The sequence below is a fragment of the Aythya fuligula genome, chromosome 21 (assembly GCF_009819795.1).
Source record: "Aythya fuligula isolate bAytFul2 chromosome 21, bAytFul2.pri, whole genome shotgun sequence".
Taxonomy (NCBI): domain Eukaryota; kingdom Metazoa; phylum Chordata; class Aves; order Anseriformes; family Anatidae; genus Aythya; species Aythya fuligula.
Window position 1 is genome coordinate 7201388 of NC_045579.1, and position 21034 is coordinate 7222421.

General features: G+C 44.7%; 1 protein-coding gene across 3 annotated transcripts in view; it reads right to left on the minus strand.

Annotated features, from left to right (window-relative positions):
- Nucleotides 1-21034, minus strand: part of PRDM16 (PR/SET domain 16) — a 280477-nt gene that overhangs the window by 5425 nt on the left and 254018 nt on the right. The window contains exons 9-16 of one of the 3 annotated variants that reach the window (XM_032201332.1): nt 19144-20545; nt 15354-15441; nt 11358-11527; nt 9373-9450; nt 3185-3354; nt 2233-2407; nt 1619-1849; nt 499-673 (exon numbers count right to left, since the gene is read on the minus strand). In XM_032201332.1, the coding sequence (XP_032057223.1) occupies nt 499-673; nt 1619-1849; nt 2233-2407; nt 3185-3354; nt 9373-9450; nt 11358-11527; nt 15354-15441; nt 19144-20545 (2489 nt within the window). The remainder of the gene's footprint in view (nt 1-498; nt 674-1618; nt 1850-2232; nt 2408-3184; nt 3355-9372; nt 9451-11357; nt 11528-15353; nt 15442-19143; nt 20546-21034) is intronic. The other 2 variants (XM_032201331.1, XM_032201330.1) reach the window with 2 other exon arrangements.

A 21034-nucleotide genomic window follows, 5' to 3' on the forward strand; every position in this document is an offset into this window, starting at 1 on the left:
TTACTTTACACCACGTTCCATAGCTAGGTGCAAAGTGGTTCTCTGAAAGCAGAAGCCCAAATTCTCTACAGAGCCAACGATGGTAGCTGGGCAGTAACTCCGAGCACCTTTCTTAGAGGCTTACGGTTAGAAGCGTTGAGTGTGAGCTCTGCTGTCCAGCACAGTGAAGCATAAATACATAATAGTCAGAAAAAGACATTTATACAGACAGATAAAAACAGACAGATGCCGCTATCTTGCTCTATAAGCATGTTCTCACGACACAGGCTTAGTGATAAATTGACCTGGCGACCTAGACCTGACGCCCACTCCATTTCTTCTCAATTTCTGTATAGTTGCACCAAGACACAGTTCCCACACGATTCACTTATTACAGTCAGAATTCCTGCTCACTGGCTGGGGAAGAAAATAAACCTTAGCTAAAGGAGGCCAGCTGCTTGCTAATCCTATGGGACGTGCTGGCGGCAAGCTAGATAAAATGTTCTGTCATATACCCACCTGGTTTTTAGCCTGCCTGTACAGAGTCTGTTTTATTGTCTCAGAGTCTAAGGTGGAATTAAACACATCTTTAACTTCAAATGCTTCCTCGGCTGCTTTGCGAAGATCCAGCCCCTTCCCAAAATTCGGCATCTGCTCCAAATCTAACAAGCCGGCTTCGTCCTCCTCAATACACCTGTACCAATGACCAGGGGAAGGGGTTGACCTGTTGTTAGCTCGTCTCGCCGTTCACAGACCAGCCAATGTGAGTGGTGCTAACCCAGTGCCTGCATGCACACACCATGGGGGTCTCACAAGCCACATGCGTGAGCGGACAGACGGACAACACAGAAATGACACAAAGTGCAAGGAGTGAAGAAAAAGTGGAGAGCATGACTACGCACGTACAAGCATCAGTGCTGCAAGTATTTGTGGTTTAGGCTGATTACAGCTCCCTGCCTGGAGGTGCCCAATTGCTGCCCACTCCCCGACACGTCCGACGCGGTGCCCGTGCCCACACAGCACTGCTGCGGTCTGAGTTGCAATGAGAACAGCGATGCGCTGAGACTAAATGAGAGGCTGCTCTTTGCATCACAGGACGTTTGTTACGAGTGTCAAACTGAGGCAGAAAAAGCAATGCTAAGCCTACACCACGGCCAACAAACTGATTTTGAAGGTGTATAGATATGGCTTGATCTCAGGGAAAAAAAAAATCACTTTTTCCCAGCGCTCTGGTGACTTCACTTGAAGTCAACATTTGGCCACAAATACAGTGGGTAGCGCAGTGCAAATTGGGCCGTATGCATATGCCTCTCCCTGTGCCCTGACCAGGGTTTTAGAGATGGACATTATCCACTGAACTGTGGTATGCTAAAAAGATGCTTTCTGTTTTGGACTAACTCTTTTCCCATTAACTCCTCAAGTCTTGGATATCCATCTTATCACGGATTCTCCTTGCAGTCCACTTGTTTCGTATCCCCCACCATGGTGAAAATGGAATCTTTCAAGTGAATGCTTAAATCAAACTGGAGGTATGATATATGGCTTGAAAAATAAAACAGTAGCACTCACAATCTACCAGTGACACGGGGTCAGAAGTCTGGCCCCCATTTGACTTCTCAAAGGGAACGGCCCACCTCACCTTCGGGTGTGGTCAAAGCTCATGGTGAGAGATGTGGGCTCTTCATCTTCTTCATCCTCATATGCTCCTCGGGGCTCTGCGGTGGGTGATACTGTTTCATCCTGTGACTTCCCTGTCAGGCTGTCATCGTCTTCCTCTTCCAGTTCTTCATCTTCATCATCCACATCTTCTGTTTTCTCATTTGATAATCCATGACACTGGGAATTGCCATCAATATCCTGGATTTCTGGCCTGAAATATTTGGTCAATGGGAAAAGAAAAAAAAAGGAAGAAAAGATACCAAATGAGTAAGTCATGCCTTTTCACTGTCATGTAAGACTTCATTATTTTCATATATGTGTATGCATGCAAACACGTAGAGATGTATCTCTGTACATATACATATCATTTACACTGCAAGGAAAAGGAAAACTGACATGTTTTAGGCAGTTAAAACTTTCTGAAAAGACTTAACACCAGGCTTAGAGCTTACAGTTGATTGCATTTTCCTTCCAAACTGCTACATTTCTACATTTCTCTCTTTTGAGTGTTTTAAATCACAGGACAGAGACCGACTGGTCTTTTAACCATGTTAACAATACGTGTCACCAGGTGATTTTATTTGCTTGTTCTACCTTTTATCTGCTAAAGTTGATGCTTGATTCATTTCACTATTTGCAATAAAATTTCTGATTTCAGAGAAATACGAATCCTCTTTTTCATCTAAAAGTGCATGGTTGTCTGACTCCGAGTTTGGGGAAGAGGCACTGGTCCCAAGGTGGTTTGTAATGACTCCAGAGTGCTGGCTCACTGAGTGAGAGAAACAAGAAAAGAGAACAGGAGAAACAATCAGATCTGGTCAAAGCTATTGTTAAGAGGAAAAATCGAGGAGGAACATTATGCAACAATCCCCTCACTATACATTGAGAATGTAATATTTAAGAGAAATCTCATGGATTCATCAACAGAGGCTCATGTTTTCCAGACTTGAACTACAGAGAGAAACACGGATGGTATTTAGCATTTACAGATGGTATATACAAATCAGGAACCACTATCCATTGCATAGCTGTTTGCCTTTAACTTCACCGTAAAGCTTTTCCCTTGGCTGAGAGATCACATAGCTGGCTTCAGCACAGGAATTTCTTCCTTCAGTTTTTCTCTCAGGACAAAGTCTACTTATCTTCTTGAATTTCACACATACATTTCAGGTTGAAAACCCCTGGTAGAGTTTGGGGTGTCTGCAACACCTTTGTACCAAAAGATCTCCTGATGGGAGGTTACGCTCCCCGGACAGCGTCCCCAGGAGGTTAGTGTCATGACTGCTATTCCACGATTGGAAAAGGGCACACGGACAAGACCGTGGCAGAGCTGAGTGCTCTGCCCGTGTGCCTGTGTTACTGTGATGCACTGCAGCTGTGCTATCACTGGCTGCATGAGGAGGTGGTGTTTGGTTTTTACTACCTAGTGATGCTCAGCATAAAGAAACAGTGCTTTCTGGCCTCCCCAGGTGACCAGAGAGATGAGACCACGGTGTCTTCTCCCTCTGGCGCCCCAGCAGAAGCACCCAGCAATGCCATTTGCTACCTGGAACATTCTCGTGTTCGTGTTTCTTAAGATGTCGGTCCAAGTTGGTCTGCTGCCCAAAGCATCGGTTACACAGGTGGCATTTGAATGGCTTCTCCTTGTTATGGATGTTTCGAACGTGCCGCTGGAGGTTGGAGGAAATGCTGAATGACCTGTCACAGTATTTACACCTGAAAAATAGAAGCAAATGCCAAAGAGTGCAACGTGAGCGGAAAAAAAAAAAAAAAAAAAAGAAAAATCTGACTACCAGAAAACCAGAAAATGTTGGTCTATAAATCTTTACTCAGCTGAGGACCTGGAACACATGAGGCATTAATCATTCCAGACAAATCTAATATTATTGTTACTCAAGGAGCACAAAGAAAGGATTAGGATTAATTAAGAAGTGCGCCGTCCAAACAAATAAGAATTTTAAACAAAATAATTACTTTTCCACACATCAATGTAAAAACAAGAAAGGTGAGTTAATTTATTTCTCATTTGTTGGGGAAGCAGGTGAAATATGGCTGTGGGGAGAGGAGAAAGAAGACAGAATGAGAAGAAAGAAGGGAGGTTAAAAATATAAACCCATTATTAGCTTGCACATCCCTTCATGACGCAGATATCTGGACAGACAGACAAACCTAGATTTATTTCTGAAATTCCTTGTGGTACTCAAGATACAGGCAGCAGAGCATGCCTCTAAAGGCAATTATGGTTATTATTACAGTACAATAGCTCCCAAGAAATACACTCTAGCTTCCAAACAGGGTAAGATTTACTCCTATGTAGCAAATATTTGGTTTCTGGTGAAAAAAATGTGCAGTGTAAGGAGCCAAGCCAGAATGCTTAGGGAAGCTGCTGAGCGAAGAAATGTTGTCTCTGAAAAATCCCTCGGCAGGAACCACAGTAGATGTGTTGGAAGCTTCTTCAAAGTTGCCATCCCCCTCTCTGGACTCAGATTCCCCCAGAATAAAAGCAAGGCTTTTGTAAACCCCGATGCTGTGAGCTCGGACCTCTGCTCTCCCTCCCAGCGTTGGCACCACTGCAGCTGCTGTACAGAAGAGGGCAGCTTCGAGCCGCAGTGAAAAGTTTCAGGACTACAGCTACAGAAAATTAATTCTTTGAACCAACCTGAGTCCCTCGTTAGGTCTCCTATTAAATACATCATTTGTACCTCAGCAAAACTGCTTTCCTCATGGCTGTGCTTCCAAACTCACGGGAAGCAGAATCCCTTCCCCACTGCAGACCTTTGCAAATCCCACAAACTTATGGGACAAAAGAAAAACCGGAATTCCTGCACAAAACCACTTGCTTTAGCTGAACTGCTCGAAGAGCAGAACTTGTCCCACTGAGCTACCATCTGATAAGGCACAACGACGGTGGGCCAAGGTGTGCATGCTTTAGGACTGCCATTACCCCACTGCTCGAACAGGGCACACAAATGTGTCCTGGGCTTCTCTCATTCAGGTGTGAAGCCAGATTTGCCTTGACAGTAAGGACATGGTATCGTTTTCCTGCAAACACAACAGATTCAAATGCGAGAAGGGGGTGCAAGTGTAAAAAATGTATATTGTGAAACATACACACAATTTCCAGATGTGTTACAGCTGTGATTTTTATTTGCTCTCTAAAACCAAATTGCTATTATTTTTGGAAATAGCAGAGATACATTTATGAAACACTCTCTGAATGTATTTATGGATTCCATGTCCACCTCTGAATTTCCTAGTGTTGAATCACTGAAAAATATTAAGATATCTCAAATAATGAACCTTTATTATTATTAACATAGGAATAAAGGCAAATCTCATATTAAACCACAGTTTTCTCGGACTTGAAAAGTTTTGTTTTGTTTTTTCAAAAAATGTGAACTGAACAACCACAGAAGACAAAACATTATTTGAGCATCAACTGGACGAGCAGTTTATATACTGACAAGGTAAACGTGCATGGATTTCCAGCTCTTACTCTGCCCCTACCTGCTAGCACCCAACGAATCTGATTTCATGAGCTGCCAGGCTTCTGCTGTTCAGCATTTCAGAAAACTGCACTGTGCAAAACAAGTACCCAATATCCTTCTTATGCTGTGGGGTTTTCCTAAGCAGCTTTGCACAGCTGATTCTACCAATACTGTACCACCAGCTCCCTCCTCTCTGCTGATGCTCTGGTTTTCCCTCCCTGCCTGTCCGCACCTCGTAAGCAGGAAATATTTCTAGATCAGATCACTGCTGATCCCACCTCGAGACACACCTTTGCTCACTCCGGGTTGCTTTTCCCACACAGTTCTTTCCCTCTTCCTCAAACCTGCCCTCCTCGGTCCAGCTTTGTGCTGCCGCGGGCCGGGCACGAGGGGAGCGTCGGGGCTCCGAGCGCGTGCGGCTGCCCCGGGTACCCCGCGCCCATCACTCACGCCGGCAGCTCCAGGGACTTCAAAGGCAGTGCTCGCATGAGCAAGGCAAGAGAGATCTGGCCTCCCGTATGTCAATTTATTTAGATGTTCAGGAAGTCTTTGAAAAGTTCCCTTTGACAGGTCCTCGCTCTAACTATGAGCTATGTGGATCCAGGTTCAGATCCAGAGAAAGGATAAAGAGCTTGTTAAAAAAATAGAAAACAGAGGGGCATTGGAAAGGAGCAATATCTAACGTCTGAAAGTAAAGGGACGAGGGAGACGTACTGTATTATTTGTGGTCCCAGAGGGGTCGGTGCTTGGATCTCTGCTGGTTTTAATCTAAATAAATGACCCAGACAGAGGAACCAACTTAAATTCGGGGAAGAGGTGAACACAGAGGCGGGAGAAGAATAAAGCTCAAAAGAAGCTGTATTTACTTTGTAAACAGACTGACAAAATGCTAGTAAAATTTCTTACTTATCGGTTTAAAGTAACACACCAATAGGCTACAAAAATACAAAGCAGGATTGAAGGAGAGCTAAGAAGGAGCCAAAACTGGAACGTGGGAGCTCTAAGGAACAGCAGACTGGGCTAAGTCAGAGCTGGAGGCAACCTGGATGCTTGGCATGACAAACAACGGGAAGGGGAAAAACAGACAGCAAACAGCGTAAAAATGAGTAACTGAGCTAATCGCCCTACGAAAAAGACAGTTTGGTAACACTGCAGAGGTGACGGTAAGGCATTTGGTAACATACATCTTGAAGTTTCAATAGCGTGACTGCACTTGCAAAATTAATAAAATTAAATTGTAAAACAGAATTACAGTCACAAAGCGTAAAACACAAGGACAGTGACTCTTCCTAAATACCAAGCGCACTTACAGCAGGGATGAATTTAGCCTACATTAAAAAAAAAAAAAAAAAAGAAGAAAAAGAAAAGAAAATGAGAGAGAAGAGATTCATATTGAACTGTGTGCAATCTGAAATGCCAGGGTAGATGTCAGCTTTAGTTGTTAGTTTCAGCTTAATGCAGATAACAGGACACGGGGGCCTAAAAGGAAATTAAAGAAAAACAAATTCAAAACAGACGTCAGGAAGCACATCTTTATAGGAGGAATCACAGCCTTACAGGCAGTGCTTAAGGACTGGGTGTAATTCAAGAATCAATTAGATGGCATCCTGGAGGGAATGGACATTTGAAAGAAGAAGAAAAAAAAAGCCTTTCTGCATCGAGTAGCTCTTAGTTGTTCTCAGTCCAAGATTTATGTAGTTTGTGTGATTCTGTGATTCCAGGCATGAAAACAAAAACAAGAAGCAAACTCACAGCTACAGTATGCCCTTATGTTCATGTGTGCCAAGCATAAGGAGCTTCATTAAAAATTGCCTTGCCTGCATTTTGCTTTGTAACCTCGGAAGGACAACAAGCTCCTGCTCTGCACAACTTGAGCTGCCACGTAAGTCTGACATGATCTCACAACAAGCCCGAGTTAGTTTGCATTTCTCTGAAAGACGCAGTTCTAAGCTTCATAGTCCTTTTTACCATTGGGTTTTGCAGTACATACTTTTGAATTTTATAGAAAAATGGAAGGAATTGTGTCTAATTCTATGGTATAGCATGTTGCCTTTAAGCCATTTCAAATCACTCATTTTTAGAAAGCACAGTGCCTTAGCAGTTATTTCTCTCTCCAAAAACATGTAGCATTTTCCCTTTTCAATACGAATTAATTGACCTTCATATTGCTCACTTACTATTTATTCCTACCTTATGCCTAATTAAATAGACAGCTAGTGACTTCAAATGACTTTGTAAAAGCCACACCACTTATCAGTGACAATCAGAAATCAAAAAACAAAGCATCTGATTTTCTGCCCTGAATGTTTCTTAATCTATATGTGGACATTTGGTCAGTGTGTAGTAGTTTTATGAACATTTTAATTTATATTTTAACAAACTCCAACACTGACGGAGTCAACACAAAAAAAACAACAAAACACAACACTTTTAAACAATCAAATGAAAAGTTATAAGCAAGACATCAATAAAACACTGAAAAATCAGCAACCTGCTTTTACCTGCATAAAGTTGACACTTTGAAAACAAGCTCTCAAAACAATTACTGCTGCTAAAGTTAAAATCTCGGTTCTCTGAGAGCAAAAGAAAATCAATGACAATTAAGCTCTTCTGTAAATGTAGCACTAACTCTCAGGAGTGCTATTATAATGCAACATTGTCCAGAAGTCAAACCTCTATTGCAAAAAAAAACACACGGGCCATTTTCTGGGAGAAGACCAGATCAAATAAATCTGTATTTTCCTAACCTTTGTTAAGTTGCAAGTCTCCTTTTTTGGAAGAAAACTGGACTAACAATCTCTGAATAATTGGGAGTGAGCATTCTACTCAGACAGGGGTGTATGGTGAATACACAGCATTCATTCAAGGCATATCAAATAACGCAACTGAAAAATCAGAAGACCAGGGAATGGTTCCAAAATATATGTCTGCTTCGGAGAGGTTTTTTTTTATTATTTTTAATTTACCTAATGTCTACACTCAGAATTCTGTATGACTCCATATGGAAGAAAAAAAAAATTGACTCTGTATGTACCTGGGATTACAATGTGGGAGAAAGTGGCTTCTTAAGTTAAACTAAGCATAAAAATTTGATATATTTGACCAGATGGCCTTTTGCTGCTCATAAATTTGTTTGTTTCTCTTTATATAATAACTGTTACATTAGCTTTGTTGTGAACTTATGACTGTGTATGGAAATACCATAACATTAGCTACCAAAAATGAAATTGTTCGAATTGTTACTACTGTTTGACAACATGCAAAACACTTACTCATGTTATGGAAAACACAATGCTTGATTTTCAGTGAGCTCTCTATTCATCATTCATTCAGGTTTGCTCATATACTATTCTAAAAAGAAATGAACCTAAGCATATTTTTGGCCAAAGTTTTTTTGAAACTGACTGCAAAACACTAAGAGAAAATATTGGGCAAAAATATTCCATGACAAATGATCCTTCATATATATACTCACACATACTTACATATATTTGCTCGTGAGGTTTATTGAAATCTAAAAGACTCGCTTAAACAGGAGTCCCTTTAGGAGAGTCCAATGCCCAGGCTGGAATGCACTGCCTTGATTTTCTATAAATGTGCCTCTACGTGCCCTTTTGTCTATACACAACCCAAACTGCAGTGTAAAATCAGACTTTTATGTTCATAACTAGAAGAAAATAGTACAGGCTTCTACCTTAGACACCTAACTAAATCAAACAGTGTCTGAATTCCCACCCTCTGATCACTCTTTTTAAACTTTGCCACTTAAGTTGGAACACTACCTAACTCAGATTTTAAAACACGTATACCACAGGGCTTTTTTTTTTTGATCTACTACTCCAGGCACCTCTGACATGCATTAGGAAAAGAAAAAAAAAAAAAAATCTAGCTAGATCCAGCAGTTAATTTACTGGCAAGCCCTTCAAAACAGCCTGATTTTCAGAGACATTCAGCACCTTCAGCTGTCCTTGAGATGAATGGTTAATGTGAGTGTTAAACAACACTGGAAATCAGACCACTCATTTGCCAGCATACATCTAAATATAAGTTAAGTGTCTATCTTCAAGCTGCCAAGCCCGATTATTTTTGGCTGGTACACATAATATACAATCCTATGAATCACTATATGTAATGCTACAGGACTGCAGCATTATGTTGGCACAACTTTACAGAAAGGAAAAAAAAAAAAAGAGTGGTGAATGAGGAGCGTGTTTGGAAAGGGGCAGTATCTGGGGGACAACATCACCTGTAGGGCTGTTCTCCAGTGTGTGTCCGCAGATGTCTTGTCAGATTTGCTGAGCGTGGGAAGATCTTACCACAGTACCTAGACAGTGAAAGCCAAAGTAACCATCAGTGCATGAAAGCTCTGCCACATGAGACCAAAATTAAAAACACTGTATCACCAGTTGCTATCTCTCTCACTTGTTTTGATACCGTTCCCCAAATAAGAAAATTACTTTGTGCATTTATAACTCTGGGCACATATGTTCTGAGGGCAGGAGATGTGGAAGCAAGAACTAACAGCGTGACGTCCACCCCAGAATAACAGCATTTACGGTGCTGAGACACTGGTGGAACCCATTTCCACCAGACACAGAACAGCAGTCAATAATGCTGCAACACTGGGAAGGGCAGGAAAAAAATAAATCAAATGCCTATTATAGGAAGGCTTGGTTCAGACCCAAATTCTGACTTACTTAGTGGCTTATCTTGGAGGCCTGGGGAAGCATATAAGAACAAAGAAAGGATGCACTGACAAATCCCCAGTACATTCTCCCAGCTTCTAGTAATCTGAACTTGCAGATCCCTCTGAGCCTAAAGTTGAGCAGTTGCACTCAACACAGTTTTGCTGAACTTCTTGCATCTATTTTTCTAAAAGCTTCATGAATGCACAGATGCTTTTGACATCCTCAGCTTCCTATAGCAGTGAGCTCCTCTGCTGAATTGTGTTGTGTCCAAAAGAATCTCCGGCTTGTTTGAGCCTGTCACTCCTAACTTCATTTGATACTACCTCATTCCTGCATGAGGACAGAGTGGTTAATCACTGACTGCCCACCACTTGAGATTTTTACAGATCTCCTTTATATTCTTATTTAGTTGTTTATCATGCAGAATCTACTTGGTCATCCCCAGAATTCATAGCATTCACTTCTAGATAAATGCTGCAGCATTGCACTGCTGTTATCAGGATATACTGCTGGGACTCTGACAGTCTGCTTAGAATAAGGAAATGCAGCAACATAAAATAAAATAAGAGAATGAACTGGGATCCACAATAAATCTGATTCAGAGAAAACTCAAAAGGAAGGGAGGTATAAATAAAAACATTAATTGGGAAATAAAATACTCAGGAGGGAAGGTTATGTCCTGTGTCTGTGAAGCCCGATGCTTAATGTTGTAGGAGGAAAATATGGGCAGACTTTCTTAATTTCAGAGGCATTCAGCACCTTCAAATGTCCTTAAAATGAATAGTTAATGGGAGCATTAATCAATCATGAAAATCCAAATGTTAATTTGCTACTGTATATCTAAATATAAATTTAGTCCCTATTGGAGCTACAAGCCTCACATTTCTGAATCCACAACTGAAATTTGAGCCCAGAGCTCTTGAGGCAGTAGAACACAAGAGATGCATCAAGCAAAATCTGTGCCCACTTACTGCCCCCAAGAAAAATGAAGCAGGAGCCATCACAAGAACCTCTGGTACTTGCAGGTAAAGCTGTGTAAGCAGATACAGGTTTCTATTCCCTTGGTGATACGCTCTGATAGCTGCAATGGATACGTAAGTACTCCTGGGGATAAAGTTGTGTCTGAAAAGAGAGGCTTACTGCACGCTGTTTTTAAAGTTCCACTTTTTTCTTGCATAGCTGAGATTGTAATGAATTTACACTGGAAACTGTGGCATTTGCTACCACACACAAGAGACTTGGCTTGGAGAACTCTGTTTGCTTGAGAATCTCCAGATCTGCTCTCAAGGTTATTAAAAATTACAAAGAAAATAGAAGATGCTGATTTTCTACCAGACAAAACAAGCTATTTCAGAGCGAATTAGTCATCAGCACGCTCTGTTCTAATTCCGCTGCTTCTTGTTTTTCCTGCCCACCCGTACCCAGACAGTGCGGATGACCATGTGAAGTTGCCCTGTGCCCGATGATGTTGCTGTGATGTTGCTCTGTGCCTCGACACACGTGGAGAATGCTCCTGCTGCTGCGGTGGTGCCGAGGCCCTTACCTGCAGGTGTAGCGCTCCTTGCCCTTGCGCAGGATGGGGTCGGAGAGCGTGGGCGGCGGAGATCGAAAGTTGAAAGGGTGATGAGGAAGGGGCTGCAGGGAAGTGCCGGAGTCTGCCTTCATGGCTGCGAAACTCTCCAGTTTCTCTGTCATTGTTTCTATGGCTGACATCTGCAAGTACAAGGCAAGACCTCGTGTCATTAAAATCCACAGGAAGAACAATCTCGGATGCATAAAACATGTCTTTTAGCACTAGCATGGTGCTCAGAGCCTGGTGCTGATGTTTGCTCTTATTCTCAGGAGCTAGCAGCACAGCGTGAAACGGAGTCACTGAATCCAGCCAGGAAAGAGAGATCAGTGTATCGGCTTCAGAGGATTCAGAAAAGGTACAGCTGACAAAGCCAGGCTGTAACCATCGGATTGTAGAAATTAAAAAACTTTTTAACCTTCTGCAGCGTGCTTGTGTTTACCTTCAGCATGTCAGATTACAAACTGTCTCAGGATACACTCGGCTTCCCTTTCCCCAGGGATGACACCGAAATTCAGACAGCGTGGTCAGCTGCTGAGCGCAGAAGTCACAGCCCAACCCCTCTTCTCCCCCAAACCAGGCAGCCTCGGGAAGCGAGGAGCTTTCACTCCTCACACACACACGTCAGGCTCACTCTGGCTCAGAGGGCGAGCAGCAGCGAGCATGGGGCACGCAGGCAGGAGGCCCCAGGCGGGAGAGGACAGGGAGCTTTGGGGCAGGAGGATCCTGGCCAAAGTGCAGAGGGAGAGAGCAGGGGAACGGGAACTGCCGGCCACAGAGCTGGGGCTGGAGCCTCAGGGAGGAGGCAGCAGCTGGAGCGGTGTGAGGAGGATCAGGCTCAGGACCGAGGGTGTCCATGGAGAGCTTGTGTGGGTAAGGGGCCAACGTGTTAATTACAGGTAAGAAAGGTTCAGAAGTCAGTAAAGGTGACGGAAGGATGGCCAAATTCCTGGCAGGAGAAGAAATGCCAGCCAAAGTAAAACAGAAGTGAGCAGCAGCTGGATGACCTGTGCTTAGGAGGACCACAGTCTGCACAGCAAAACCTGTCTGCAGGGGAGCGGGAGGCAAACAGGCCTGGAGAGGGGACACGAGCACAGGGCTCCTGTGCACCCCTCCCAGCTCGAGTTTCTGTGACTCAGCAGAGCCCCAATCTCACACACACGGGGATTAAACTGAACCAGAAATGGGGAGAAAGGGAAAAACCTGGAGAAATGGCAGGAGGGGAAAGCAAAAAAGGGAAGAAAGTCGGTCTGTGTGGAAAGAAAAGGACATCTAAAAAAATAACCCCAAAACAAAAGCAACAACAAAAAAGCATTTTTACTTTCATTAACGCAAAACAGGAAATCCAAATCCAAGAAAGCAACTCAGAGGGCTGCACTAACATCTCCAGCGCTCAGTTCTGTGCACTCTCGAGAGCACTTTGGAGATACCCAGCTGAAGCAGGGCTAAAACAAACAAGCAAGCCATAAAGCTGCCTCCTGGCTGTGGCTGACATCACCGGGAGAGGGAGCGAGGGGCAGTGGGAGCCGGGACGGAGTCAGACAGCGAGCGGGGAGACAGCGAGCGAGCGGAAGGCAGTAGGAAGCCATATATCAAAACTAGATGCTCTATTGTACAGGAAGGGCTGACCTTTTGCACGTTTACACTTTATTAAACTGGGCTCGGGGGGTAGAAGAGAGCCAAGATATTGTTTAAAATGTATGACTATAAAAAAAAGTTGTCTTAATCACCAAAGAATACATTGTGGAAGGCTGACAACCATTCATAAGCTGTAAAAAAGAGGAGTAGTAAAACCCATTTCTCGATAATAGATCCACAGCCCCTTAGTTGGAGGCTCCCAGCCCATGATAAATAGTAAGTAATACTTAGCGCCAGCCACTTGAAAAGGTTACTTGATCATTTACAGCAAAAGCTCTGCCCCAGCTGCCAGTCATGTAACAAAACCATCACGTTAAAATGCTATCCGGATCTTTCAGAGCTATGCCACTCAGCCCTTTGCTGGAGTACCTGGAGATATCTTTTGTTGTGCCCTGTTCTTTAGGCACTTAGTCAGAGATGTTTGCTGGCTTGATAGCCGTAGGCTTATTTTAAAATTCTAAACACCGGCCATAGCCTCTCCAGTGGTAAAGGCACTTTGCTATTTAGGGAACAACTGCCTGGTTATAATAAAAAAGAAGGGGAGAAGAAAAGAAACTTAACAGGTGAGAAAAGGTTTTCCATTAAGTTATCAAAAAGTTACACCATTTATTTATGTTGTCCAGAGTTTCATTTAAAATAGACAATGTAGGAATAACTCACATCATAGCAGAGGAACTACTGTCAACGACCGGGTAAGAAATAAAAGGTGCCTGAAATTCATTTTAAGAGAGCATGCATCTTCTGAACGCTCAATCTTTATCACAGCTTTTGGCTTAATCACCTCTCACCCAGGGCCCTCTCTGAGATCTGGGGAATTATTCACAGAAGGAGAGACTTAGACCAGACGTGGGCTTTGAGTGAGAGAAACACATGTAGAGGGGCCTCTAATTCGTCTGGTGGATGGATGTTGGTCCTAACGAAGAAGACAGAAGCAGGAGCCCCTGAAAATGTGAGTTTTTTTAGGAAAACATCCAGGATAATATTGGATGGGGATCTGCTACGTAAAAAGCTCATGTATTCTTGAACAAATGACCTGCCCTCATTCACCTTCAGTATTTGAAAAATCTAAGTGATTAAATAGGGGAACAGCCGCTGTCGAGATGGAGTGATCTTTACACAGTAAGCCCTTCATTAAAATTTAGTTATCAGGAAGTTTCAGGCTCGAGTGATTGTAAATTTTAGGCTATTCTGCGTGATAAGCTGTTAGAGATAACCAGACCTTCCACATCTTTTCATTGCCATGGGAAGAGGACGTGGTCAGGATTTCGTGAACAATGTTAATAACCTTCCACCCAATGCTTGCTCCTGCTCAGGGTCTGCACGTTTCTCATCGTCTTGTTGGGTTGCTTTGCTGCGCTAGCTCCTCCCTGCTATCAGATTCTTTACAGGCAGATATCCCCACTATTCTAACTCACACAAACACAGGATGTTCCTGGCCAGCCTGTCACCATTATCCAGCCTGTATGAAGGAAAAATCAGGGGAAGTTGTTAACCAAACTCTGAGGCTGATGCAAAACAATGAAGAAACTAAGTTTAGCTGTGAAAACAACCAGGATCCAGCTTTCACAAACCTGCGAGTTATTTATCTAAGGTGGGAAACATTATCAGACAAGAACAATGCATGTGAATATAAAGGAGAGCAGAATAATGAGCACAGAGCTCAGCTCCCACTAAGTGCTCATGGCAGGAGCGACAGAGGATGGTGGTGACTGTCACACCGAGAGGCCATCGGGTAGCTTGTGGCAGAACCGTTACCATTAGGAAGCAAGGGCAAGAGTAACACCACCCTCACCACTGGACAGTTTAGCTACCACTTAAAATATAAGGGTTTTTTTGGTGAACTGGGGTTGAGTCTCATGAACAGTCTCTGTGCACTAAGGACCCAGCACGGCTGCACCGTGGGCTGACCACCACCTTTCCCAGGAGGTAGATCTGGACTCCAATTACCATCGCCCCACTTTTACACTTTCTGAGTGATGTAAAGGGAGCGTCGGGCAGGTATAAAATGCTACTGCCTAGATGCTTCAGTGTCTTTCTCCACTTTGCACTACTGCAAAAGCCTGCACCAGGTGTTTCCAATGAAAAAATTATGTCGGCATTCTGGCATGTGAAAGTTTGGCAGCCTGTACGAGCTGTCCAGACCTTATCCCTGGTCTTCTGTTAATGCAAAAGCAACAGCAAGACATTACTGCCACCATCCTCAAACTAGGTATGCAATTAAAAGTATTTAAAAGTAACTGGTGGAAAATACTGGAGTTTCCATTCAGGCCCTTGGATGAAAAGAATCTGGTGCACGAGACTTGCGCTGCGTTACAATTTTACTGCTTTTACCTGGGGGTGGAATAGCAGCGGGGAGGGTCGCAGGTACTTCTCCTTTAGGGCACCCACAGGGTCCGTCACCTTCCGCTTCTCCACCCTGCTGGACAACAACACAGAGGGTTACATACCTTCCAGGGATACAGGCAGGAAAGAAATAGCCAAGTCATTTGCAGAGGTGTTTAAATTATATAGATGAGGCTATTCTCTGATCAACATGAATGCCTCTCTCCCCCTTATACCAAATACTACAAACGATGACCCAAACGTTACTGGCAAAAGGTACTGGCAGGGACATGAAACTGATCTCCTGCTCTGGGCAGTGTTTTTCAGCCACCAGACTGATGACAAAGAAAACATTTTGCTCTTTCTACATGAGACCTAACGGCTCTACTACAGTGGTTTATATGCCACTGTGTGAAAAAAATCACACTTAGAGCAAAAGCAATGTTTTAGTGGGAGAAGCTCTGGAGTCCACAGCAGGCAGCCACTGCACAGAAACAAATTCTCTTTGAGAGTTTGTCTTTATCTTAAGAGTTAACACCGGGCCAGACTCTGCAGCCCCATGTGTGCTGAAATCATTAGGTGTTTCATATTTATTTCCTCCCTTGCAGCTGAGATATAATTTGCATTATTTGGCAAGCGTATGTGGACAACAGTTTAAAAAGTTAGGAACTGGTGGGCGATGTCAGAAGTGAGTCAGGAACCCCAGCTCTTCCCACGTCGCTGCGGTTCATTCATGTCCTCCCCGCTCCAGCACCTCACCGTGCAGGAACAGCCCTAAAGTTAGGCTCGGGTGTTTGAAATGCTGGCTTTGCTTTCTGAAAGTATCCCGCCTGCAGGAAAACCATGGTGTGGAATCACCCAAAAAGAGAATCCGAAATGTCCTCTGGGGGAAAGTTGTCTGAAAGCAGCTCCAGTAAGTGCAGCTGCATCTTTAAATTACGGGAACCGAGTCCATCCCAGCTAAACCAGCAGAAGTCCAATAGTAAGAGTAATTTTAACTACATTAGTCCAGCATAAATGAGAGCAAATTATTTTGCTGCGTTTCAGCTGATTGGTGTGTGGATCAAATTACCAAAGAGTTTAAAAGAAGAGTCATGCAGAGTGCTATTTAGTGAACTGTAGTTAATCTGCATTTAATTTCTCTTAGGTAGAAGAAAAGAGAAGAGCTGGATTTGAAATGCAGCCGTAATTACTGTGCTTGGGAAGGTGTGCGATTTGATGGGCACGAGTTTGCAGAAAAACAGCAGCCTGTAAAACAAGACGTAGGAAGTTTCTCCCTGACACGAGGCCCAGCAGCAAAAGGCAGCTCCCAACACCCTGCCAGCAGAGCTGTGCTGTCCCTGACGCCCTTAGGACCCCCATGAGCCGGCCCCACCTGCACCAGGGACGCAAAGCCCTTGGAGAAGTGATGGCATCCGCACAGCCCCACCATCTCCCAGCAATCTCCCAGCAGCGAGAACATGCCAGGAGCACAGGGCAGCCCCGTCAGAGCTGAGCAGTGCCGTGACTCGGGGATTAGGCTGCTCTGCCCAGCCGCTGCCTGAGAACGTTACCTTAACAAGGCCGAGCTAAAAACTGCTCTGATTTCAGGCTGTCTGGCTGCATTAAATTATATCACCAGGAGAAAATGTCAAGGATTTAAGTGGCCTTTGGGAGAAAAATGAAGGAGCCAAATGATGTGAGAGAGTCTGATAAAGAGAAGTTTAGAAACAAAATATTTCCATATTTTTTAAGCTGGGACTTGGAAGCTCTGCTGTTTAGCTCATTACATCAGAAGTCTGATTCGCAAGCGACTCCACCACTGCCTTTCTATTTTAATGTATTACTAAAACTACATGCATCCCATGGAATGCAACAAATGATGCCCCCATCCTTCACTTCCATCTGTCTTCTGGACCTTTACGGTTTTCCCGAGGCTGCTATTTTAATTGGCAACTGCTTTTTCAGCCCATGTTATTTTAACTTTCCTACTGAGAATGCCCAGAGGTGGCAGAATCCGAAGCTCACTCTCCGCTTTTACCTCCCTATCCCATTTATTTTTGCACAGAAGTACTTTTTACAAAAACAAATAGCGGACTATTTGCATCATTACTTATTTTTCCAGCAGGAGATGACCACGATGGGCCCCAGACAGAATACTCTGCACGTCCCAGGTTGTGATGCAGCGTTTCCATCACAGATGGCAAGCGTGGAAGCAACCAACACGGCACCGACCCTGAGAGCGCTGGCAAAGCGAGAGACGCTTTCTTAATAGCAAGCAACAAGGGCTCGCTAATCCTCCTCTCAGCTGACAGTTCCTTGGCCCCGTTAGGCATTGACATCATTTTTTCCCACAGTTATCAAGCATACAATAGCAGCAAGGCAGTGACATAGGTGCTGTTCTCCTGGCTTGCTTTTCCAGCCAGCAGGGAAGGCCACGCCACCCGTTGCTGCTCGCAGCCCTTTGAACACTCAGGCGAGCCGTGCCGGTGCTGACACAATCGCGCGGCGGTGACGCTGAGTCTTTCCAGCGCTAGAAAGCACCGGCTTCTGCAGCACTGCCATTAGCTTCCCAGCACTATGGGCTACCCCTGGGCTCACTGCACAGCCCTGCAGCACAATATTCATGTTTAACTCGAGAGCAAGCCACTAACGCGGGCAGGCACTGAGCAGGGGAGCCCTCTGGCCAAACCTGAGTACTGAAGTGGGTGGTTATAAAGCAGTTCATGTAGCCTAAGAGAGCATTAATTCCATGTTAATATCTAAAGTAAACTGGTTTGGGAAACCTCCTCTTGCTGGACTTTGCTAAGAACCAGCAAATGGTGTTTGCTATGTGACAAAGATGTCTCGGTAGCAGCAGGAAGACAACAAAGGTAGTGGCAGTGCCTGCAGGGGCAATATAACTCACTGGTATGCTCACCTTAAAGCTCAAGAGAATTATACTTTAGAAAACAGAATCCATAAACAGCCCTACAACAACAGAAGACCCAAACCTTTCCTTTACAGCTTCTTCTCAATTCTTTCTTTCTGGAATTTTAGCTGGCACTTAGATAACTTCATCTACTCTGCCTTACACAAGCCTTCCACGTACGACTTATTCTAGGAGTGACACAACAAACCTGCCTTCCTCAAAAACATCCACTCACAGGGAAACTGGAAACCCCTGCATATCTTCTAAGAAAGGTGATTGTGCAAGAAACGTTTCTGGGACACATCTAGATAATGTGCTACCATGCACTTACTCAGTACTCGTTACTCCAGACTAAAAAATGTTTCAAAAGCCTGGGTCTGCAACAGCAGTTCCTAAGAACTGAATAACTCCAAGGAATTAGAAAGAAAAAGGGGGGCGGGGAGAGAAAAAGGTGAAGTGGCTCACAAAAGGCCATCAAAGAAGTGAGTGGGAGAGCTGTATTTGCAGGCTCCCAGGGCTCCTGACTCATTCCCAAGCCATGAGAGCCCGGGCTCTGAGGCATCTGAACTCTGCATTCTTATCGAATCAAACCTCTGGAATTTCCCCAGCAGAAGTGCCATCTTAGTGTTGGCTCGTGGGAGAGTCCTTAAATAGGCCAAGTTTCTTCTTTATCAAAATAAAGATGTGTTCTTTATACATATTGATTATGAGTACTCCTTTCAATTATTCAGCCCTTGTCATTCAGGAAATTCAACGTGCTGTGACAAAGGACAGAGAAATACTGTCAGCTTTATCAGATTTTCACTGCTCTTTCTGAACAACCTACATCCAGATCTGCCTCAGGTTGTGATGTCAGCTAGAAAATGAGCTCATTAGAGGAAAAAAAATTAAGGCAGGGTATGTTAATACCTGTATATGGGGTCCATGAAAAAGGGTGATGGCTTAGCATAATGCAGGGATGGTTGCTGAGGCAGCTGAGACTGGGAAATCTTGGGTAAGACTTCACTTGCCATTAGTTTCCTCTCCCCATAAATGTGGTTTTTGCGTGGCTCTCTTCCTCCGTTCTGACTGGCTCGGATGCGGTTGCCAATGCTCAGATCCAGTGGCTGTTCTTCCCCTGAGGATGGGGCCGGCAGGACCTTAGGTGGTGGCAGGATTGGCTTTATCTCTTTTGGCTTTGTGGTGAGATCGAAGGGCGACTCCGAGCTGGTGCTGCCCACCTTGTGGAGGTCCCGGGGTGACTTTGGTTCTGCCTTGACCAGCAAGTTGTGATTGAGGGTCCGCTCCGTGAAAGGGTAGAGGGAATGGGGGAAATTGGGGAGGAACTGAAACGGAAACATGGAATGATACGGGAGTGAACCCATCTTTTTCTCCTGCATCCCCATAAAGCCAGGCCCAAAATATTTCTCTGCAATGGAGGCGATGGCTTTAATAGAGTCATTGGCTGCTCCTGTGGTGGGCAGCAGGTGCTCTTCGGGGGGAGGAAAGAAGGAATGCTGAGAATAGAAGAGAGGGATCTCGCTGGTATTGTTGGTGGAGCTTGCCGACACAGAGCTGCTGACAAAGTCTGGTTTGCTCTCGATTTGTTTGCTCTTATCTTTCGTTTTGTCCCTGTCGCTCTCTGCGTCGCTGTCCAGGTCAGAGCCGGTGCCAGTGGTGGTGTCCAGGTCTGTGCCCGTGGTTGTGTTCACATCCTCGAAGTCACTGCCGTCGGACATGTCGCTGTTCCTGGCTTTTAGCTTCTCCAGGTAGGAGTTTTCCAGGCTGCTTTCACATTTCTCCTCTCCCGAAGTGGCCTGATTGCTGTTGCTTACTGCAGAAATCAGAGGAAGTGCCGGGTTCCCAAGGGGGCTCGGAAGCTTTGCGTCTTGAGTGTGGTTGAGGGGACTTTTGAGCAGTTGTGTGGGTGGTAACAAGGGGGGCCTGGGGTACAGAGACGGTGGGAAAATCCCGGGGAATCCTGGAGTGAGGGCAGGAAACGCTGGGGGGGCAGGTGAGAATGGAAGACCCCCTGGGTGGGGTCGGGATGGAAAATAATCATTAAACCCCAGGCTGGCGTGGTTGAGGTTGGGAGAGGGCTTGGACTTGTCCATCATGGAAGTGGGCGTTAAGGGGAGGCCTGGGGCAAAGATTCCCCCCGGGTTGTAATGGTTCTTGCCCTCGCAGAAGCGCCGGTGTTTGTTGAGAGAGGAGGTAGTGCTGAACATTTGGCCACAGTCCTTGCATTTGATCTGGGTGCGACAGTCCGCGTGCATCCGCTTGTGACGGCAGAGGTTGGAGAACTGCGTGTAGGATTTGTGACAGACCTCACCTAAAGCATCAACAGAAACCAAAAACAAAAGCAATATGAAATTAACAGGAAATTGCATGGAATTCACTCGGAGCTTCATCAGCGTCCCACACCCCTCTCACCCTGCCCCTAAAATCCTGATTCCCTGGAGGCAGAGGAGATAAACAGCAAGCTGCATGCTGCTGGACTGGATCTCTAGAAACCCAGCTTCAAATGTCTTCAGCTGAGGCTTCCCCACATGCCTTTAGGCACAAAGTTTCTTTGTGCTTCAGCTCCCCCTGTACAAAATGAGGCCAATGAGCCCATCTGGTCTCTCTAGCTTGCAAGGATGTGGGAAAAGCGATCTCCCTCCTTAAAGGTCGACGAAGGACTGTAGCCTGCCTTCCCTCCAGTCTTGGCATGGCAGGAAGTACTGAAGGCTGCAGGGGAAGAACTTTGCCTCGTTTAATCAAATCTACCCTTTCTTTAATGCCATTAATAGTAAGTAACCACTCCATGGGGATGTTCTAT